This window comes from Botrytis sinoallii (assembly GCF_014898435.1).
Source record: "Botrytis sinoallii strain Bc 23 chromosome Unknown BSIN_005, whole genome shotgun sequence".
In the NCBI taxonomy this organism is placed as follows: domain Eukaryota; kingdom Fungi; phylum Ascomycota; class Leotiomycetes; order Helotiales; family Sclerotiniaceae; genus Botrytis; species Botrytis sinoallii.
The window spans coordinates 563,836-570,706 of NW_024066032.1; the positions used below are offsets into that span (position 1 = coordinate 563,836).

The 6,871-nt window shown below is 42.8% G+C and overlaps 2 protein-coding genes across 2 annotated transcripts; one reads left to right on the forward strand and one right to left on the reverse strand.

Moving 5' to 3' along the window:
- Positions 1-361: 361 nt before the first annotated feature.
- On the forward strand, positions 362-1,061 carry EAF02_003407 (uncharacterized protein; the record flags this gene model as incomplete). The annotated part of the gene is made up of 2 exons (XM_038899455.1): positions 362-926; positions 979-1,061. The coding sequence occupies 2 exons, from the start codon at positions 362-364 to the stop codon at positions 1,059-1,061; spliced, it is 648 nt and encodes a 215-aa protein (XP_038760382.1).
- A 1,999-nt stretch (positions 1,062-3,060) lies between these two features.
- Positions 3,061-5,419, reverse strand: EAF02_003408 (uncharacterized protein). Its single transcript, XM_038899456.1, has 2 exons — positions 3,749-5,419; positions 3,061-3,695 (listed from the first exon to the last, which is right to left on the reverse strand). The coding sequence occupies exons 1-2, from the start codon at positions 5,039-5,041 to the stop codon at positions 3,162-3,164; spliced, it is 1,827 nt and encodes a 608-aa protein (XP_038760383.1). The 5' UTR covers positions 5,042-5,419; the 3' UTR covers positions 3,061-3,161.
- Between the last annotated feature and the right edge of the window lie 1,452 nt (positions 5,420-6,871).

Here is a 6,871-nt window from a genome sequence, read left to right on the forward strand (position 1 = left end):
GCTGGTCCCTCCTCCGTACCTCCTTAAGGAGAACTTTCACTTCGGTAATCAACGTTATCTCGTCCAACGAGTTTGAATTACTCTAAGTTTGTGAGAACCTGGGCATGGTGGTCTTTGAATTTGGGACCTACCTTAAAAGAGACATCGGAAGATATATCCCTAGGTTCATGGATATATATGCACCCCATGATTCCTGCTATTATGGCTCTGACAATTTTGTGGCGTTTACTAACCAATAGGACGTCGTGGCGCTTACGGTTCTGTGCAGCTGCGGTCAGCCGCAAAGGTTGAACGGACATAACTTCAAACTATTATCATAAATACAACACAGCATTCTCTTCCAATTACTTTTAGATCAACCATGGATACATCAAATCTTAGAGCGAAGTTGAAATACAGACCTCTCGTTTCTAGAACCGCGATTCGGTTAGTCGTGATACATCCTGGCTCTGGGGATGAGCCTATCAGATGCCACTTAATACATACCAAGCTAGGTGAAATAGCTTACGAGGCATTATCCTATGAATGGAAAGAAGAAAGTAACGACGATCCGATGATTAACGTGAGCGGTGAAAATATCACTGTTCGAAAGAACTTGCATGATGCTTTGGTGCACATTAGGCTCCCCGAAACTGGGCTGCACATATGGATCGATGCTTTAAGCATCGACCAATCTGACATTTCAGAGAGAAATGCTCAAATCAAAATTATGGGACAGATCTACAGTGGTGCTCTAAGTGTCATCGTTTGGCTAGGCAATGCGGCAGAGAACAGCGACACTGCATTCAGGATGCTTAAAGAGATTGCTGCTCGAGCCATTCTCAGGAGTGATACGACGAACTACAACGAACACATCAATCAGCTTATTCAATTGTTCGACGGTTTTGATCATGAGGAATGGAAGGCTCTAGTCGCTCTTTGTCAGCGTCCGTACTGGTCACGTATCTGGGTATTACAGGAGATACATCTGGCAAAAAGCTATAAAGTACATTGTGGCAAAGAGTCCATTGATGGTAACGACTTCCAATACTCTATCGCAATATTTTCCGACGGCAGAATGAAGACAGATAAGAGTACTGAGTACTTCCGTATCATAACTGAGAGCGCTGTGTCTGCACATAGACTTGCGAAGGATATTCCCCCGCTTTTTCACACATTGCGTCGCTGGATATCAGTCACTTCGTATGGAGGCTTTGTGTCTACAAACCCCCATGATATGATTTATGCTTTGCTGGGAGTTTCAAGCGACTGGCAAGATGGCAGAGTGATACTCATACCCAATTACACCAGGCCATTACCAGATCTCTTCTTTGACGTAGTACGCATATTAATGGCGAAGCCTCTTGGAGATAATTCAATTAAAATTCTAAATCGGCTGGCGGAACGTTTTGAATGCACCACAGATCCAAGAGTCAAGAAATTTTTCACAGATTTAAAGCCAGTTCCCAAGTCTTACTTAGCTCAATTGCAAGATTTGATGCTAAGCTTTAAATTCAATGTGCGGAGATTTCTCAATCTTAAATCACTCGGGCAATAATACCTACCAGATCTCTCTGGTCTTGTTGTCTGGGAAATGACACCACAGCTTAAAGATGCGGTGCAAAATTCTCAAGACCCAGAATGACCAACACTTCGAGCCCGCTCTCCTTCGAATCAAAAATTGCACAGGAATCTGGCTCATAAACTATTGAACTTATTTTCATCAACAAAACTATATTCGTCGTCCACTCCATTGTCTACCGATGATTTCTTCTGCCAACTTATCGACGGGTTTCCAGTTCTTGATGTCATTTTCCAGATTCTTTCATACTTTCTTGACTGTTCAAGATAATCTTTTCATCACTCGATTAATTTTTTCTTCGTCTGTTCACACATGTGATGTACGTGTATATGAGACCCCTGGATATAAGGTGAAGGGTAATTGCTTGCGTCGTAGCAGGAGTTTCTGTACTGTAGTAAAGACAACGACCGATTTAAGAAATTTTGCCATCTCAAATTGGCATTTAGAACGTCAAGCTCAACTGCAGTGTATTTCCAAAGCTCAAATATACGAGATTTAATTTCTCCGATGGGTTTCTTGTGCACTAGAAACTGTATATCTTCCTTTTCAGAAAAATTGTTTGCCCGCCACGTGATGAACGACGGTGAGATTTCGAGAGACAATTGTCGGGAATGCACAAGCCCAGTATCTTTTCCCAACTATTCCCCATGCTTAACTAGGTATATGCCGCACTCGTGTAACGGCTAAGAAACCAGCAAAATGCACATGTCTACCATGACTTACGAGGCTATGGCATCATTACTGTACTGTTTGATGGGATGCATTCGCGAAAAACAATGATAGAAAGTGTAAATTCGGGGAAGCTGGAGCCTTGTCTCGGTTGGCAGATCCCTCAACGATGAATCAAGGCGAGCAATATCTTGTCAGTTATTGTCATAAGCATATATTCTTGATTCCTTCGGCTCTTTCATTTTTCCACCTTCCTATCTTCTCCTCATCAACTGTACATCGATTTTCGGAAAAGTTGAAGTTTGGAGTCTGTGATGCAGATGAGGGGCACCACCTGACAATGTTCGTGTTATATAGATTGCCGATGATTGCCCGAAACATTGGTGGAATTATGTGCAGTTGATGAGGTGTGGTCATTTGTGGAGTACTAGTCCTGCTGCCACGGCTGGACCTTCAAGAAAGGTAGCGAAACCTTAAATATATCTCAATACCTCTATTTGTCGATAGAAATTCAAAGTCTCATGGTCCTTCCTCGAGACTCTCACTAGTTTCTGCTAAAGTATATCTGAATGTGTACTCGGGTCTTTAGTCTGAAAACAACGTAACAGTCTCTTCGCATACTTCACCTGCTACGGCATGCTCGAATGAAACTCTAAATCTGCCATCCCTATATCGGAAGTATCACATGAACTTATTTTGGCAAGTGTGGTTTTGTATTTGTCCTTTGAATTTGTGGATGCTCTGGAGTCTAGTTGGATAAAGTTTGAAAAATATTGACATTCAATGTATCCAAAGACATTGACGCACGACTACGCGAAATTCTTGCAAGGATTTTTTTTAAATTGGAAGTGAATTATTATTTTGAATTCGAAACACTGACACTATCAGAGAGCTTGGTTGTTGATGACACAACAGTTATCTGCTGACACAATCATATCCAACCATGAAATTTCTCCTCTGTTTCTACGGCCGCCAACCCTAAACTAAATCCAGTACTCGTCTGTCGTAATATCAAATCTGTATTGACATCCTCCACCTTTCGGGCAACAGCCGTAAGGGCATTAGCCAAATGATATCCGCCTCTAGAGCTAGCAGTCGCAAGCGAGCTCAAATCATTATAATCAAAAGTTGTAAGATGAGTCCAGCCCCGAGTCCTGAAGGCTTCCAGTACAACTATAAGTATAATTGCAAGATTGACCAAGAAAACAGAGTATACATAAATAGGCTGGCCGAGGCGAACTGCGGCGTAAGTGACTGTAGCATTTACGGTCTTGGTATCGTTCGCAATCATCAATTGTGCGCTCGCGTATGCGACTAATAGGTCATCCATCATTGCTGTGACAGAATTCTCGATTCCCTTCAAATTTATCTCTTCATCGGTGGGCCTGATGTCATTGAAAGAAGGGCTGTCCACGTAGCTTTGATAATCAGCGATGCTGAAATTCAGCGCAGTTCCAATAACGCTCTATAGAAAGTTAGATCTATGTTAAACATTCAACTAGAAATTATGGGACATACCTGATAAATACCAGTCAAATCGTTAGAAGCCAACTCAAACTGTCTTTCAACTACATGCGTAAGATTGCCGCTGGGTTCAATATCTTCTGTCGACACGTTCGCTCGTGTGACGGTGATGTTTCTGCCTGCGAGTGCGACAGATACATTGAACAGTGATGGGACGAACTCAGTCCTGCACTGAGTCGTGTTCAAATAATCGTAATAACTTCCAGCTGCAATGGCAAGGTACCTTGGATTGTAACCTGTATTTCTGGCAGCAACGCCAATGGCAACGAGGGAATTAGTTGAATGTCCAATGTAGACAGAATATTCTCCAGTGTTATTGATGCCAGAGTCGGGAAGTCGTCCACTGGCTGCGAACAATTGCCCTCCATTGTGAACCAAGGTGAAATCAGAGGTTTGGTTATAGATACACTTAGTCATGGCTGCGTACCCTAGCTCCTGGTATGTATACCCCGTGGCGATGGTATTGCCCAAGATTTCATCATCGGCAAGGCCTACTGATGCGCCTATTCCGTATGAACGACCAACGTACAGGTATTTTGAGTTGTCAAACTTTGCATGTTGGCGTAACGAACCATCCATGGTTGTAGCGGTAGAGAGAGATTGTGAAAGAAGTCCAAGGTAGTGCATGGCAGGAGAATAAGTGAAAAATCCTTTCTCGTTTCTGAATTGAGGACCGTCGGCATCAATCTCGGAAGGCCACTCTTTGACTGAAGTCATGTTTGAGTATTGGGGGATGACGACAGTTGTTGGACGAGATTTAGACGAGTCAATAGGCGTGATTGCACCAGCCCATAGTGCTGGAGGAATTGCACAAACGAGAGTGAACATAAGAAGAAGTAGAAGATACATCCAACGTAAGTCCCATCGCATCGAAGCTAGACTAACTCCGTTCCAGAAGTTCAGTAGATTAGGGGAAATTGCTCGTTGTTTCAATCGTATCCGAGTAGCATAGTTGAAAAGTCGACATATCGCCGCTACCTGTGCAAGTCCGAGTGCAGCTGCGATGATTTGAACGACAATCTGGACGGATGCTCGATTTTTAACAATCAAGTCGTAGACGACACCGCCAGATACCGATGCATTTCGTCTATCCGCTACTAGAAGGAGGCTGCTGAGAATTGTTGTACTAATCAAACCAAGGAAACCGACGTAACGAGTTGCTAGACTAGTTTTATAGGATATTTCGGGTTTTTTCGATTTTGAACCTGGTAACAATCCATCCATGCTTTGGATGCTGATGTCCATAAATCCCGCTCGCGGGGACAATTCCCGGTGTAGCGAAAACATAATCAGCAGCAAGAAAACTTTACTCGGTCCTCAGAGAAGACGATGATCGAAGGGCAAGACACTCATAATGTAACACGACTTAGCGTTGGGGCTGAAGATAAACGCAGCATTAATTTGGGTGAAATGTAACTTCACATCGCGACCCTGCTCCTGCAATGCAGGTGTAGCAAATTGATCCGCTATGTTTACAGGGAGAACATACGCCAATGAAACCGATGCCAGCCTTGGAGACCATTTTCATAGAACTATTGGACATGCAGAAAAGTTAATCGTTTCAGAGAGTTACATTGAACCGATTTGGGGAGGCTTTAGCCGCCCACATCCGACGCGAAACGGCACATGATAGGAAGCTGCAGGGTAATTTCGGTGACTAGCAAAACGGGAAAAGATTTGCTATCCATGAGCCTATAAAGATATCTTATCAAGTTATCTTCATTTAAGTGGCAACAGCTATGAATCCACTTTTTTTCCCTTGAGGACAACTGTGGTTGAAGTTTGGGCAGTTTTGCCAGCATGATAGACGCGTCTAATCAGCCAAAATGCCTAACAAGAGCCAGCCTTTGGCCTGGTGGAGAAATGGACGGGCATAATTGTCTGATAAGCGATAAACCCTGGAGATTTTGTAATGGCTCTGATCCGAAAGGGTGTGATGTACTCAAAATAGTCGCTCGCCATGTTTGTCTTCAAAGACCTTTTGAAATAATGTTGCTAAGAAACGCGTGGAAATTTTATTCTCACCAAAGGTAGCCGCGGGAGGAAATAATTTTGCTTCTTGGCCCCAACAAATTTCTCCCCCAAATGTGGGGTCAAAAGCTCAGAGAGATACAAAATCACAAATATCAACTACCGATGAAACAAACATTTGCTGAAGAACACAGGGAATGGAGTTCATGTCAATCACACCATCTCAATCAAAGCCTTCTTTATGCTCATCACGCTATCTTATGATCTATCTCAAAAGCGGAACGCGTCATATCCACCAACATCTCTTCGTCAGTCATAATCCTGAAATGGCTGTAGGACTGAAACCAAAAATATCTAGATAAGGCAAATGGTGTTCATTCCATACATTCTAATCAACATGTGATGTAAAGCAATAGAGAGTATATGAGCAAGCTTTCCAAATTCATCGTTTTCAGTCAATAATTCATGGGATGTGACTAAAAGAATATAGCAAAGAGCGAAGTTTGCTGAAATGGCTTAATTAAGTGTCGACCATACAATTCAAAGTTGCCTCCGAGTAGTTACCTCCCCTTTGCAATGTTCCGCAGCTTGATCAAAATGAATGGTCTCAAAAATATACCCATCCTGATCAGCTCTGTCTCCTAGGGTTTGAACCCCGGACTGGTAATTTGAACGGTGTGGCCCCCTCGACCAGCAATCATTTATCTTTGAGCATGTTTCGGGGATCGTAAGGATTCAATCCTTTAGAAAACTTTTTCAACTCGTCACTTTTGCCAGCAACTTGCTGCTGTGGTTTTGGTGTTTGCTTGAGACCGTTAAGAAAAAAATACCGAACACAGATGACAAACTGTAGCGTCGTGAAACGAGTTCTTGGAACTGAGGGTCACAAGAATATAACATTTGGCGAGACCGGTGATATAGTGATAGTCAAATTCTAGCTATCCAACATGAGAAGACTTTAAAATAAGTCTAGTCCAACACTCTCAATGCACCAATAAATTGGGCAACGTACAGAAGGCACAGCTTCCTCAGATCACACATATGCAACTATGATCACAAATTCCCCTGAGGAGGCCGAAATCTGACCCGTTGTACATCGAGATTGGACATAATTTTGGGGTCTTGATATAAAAAGAGATATTGCAC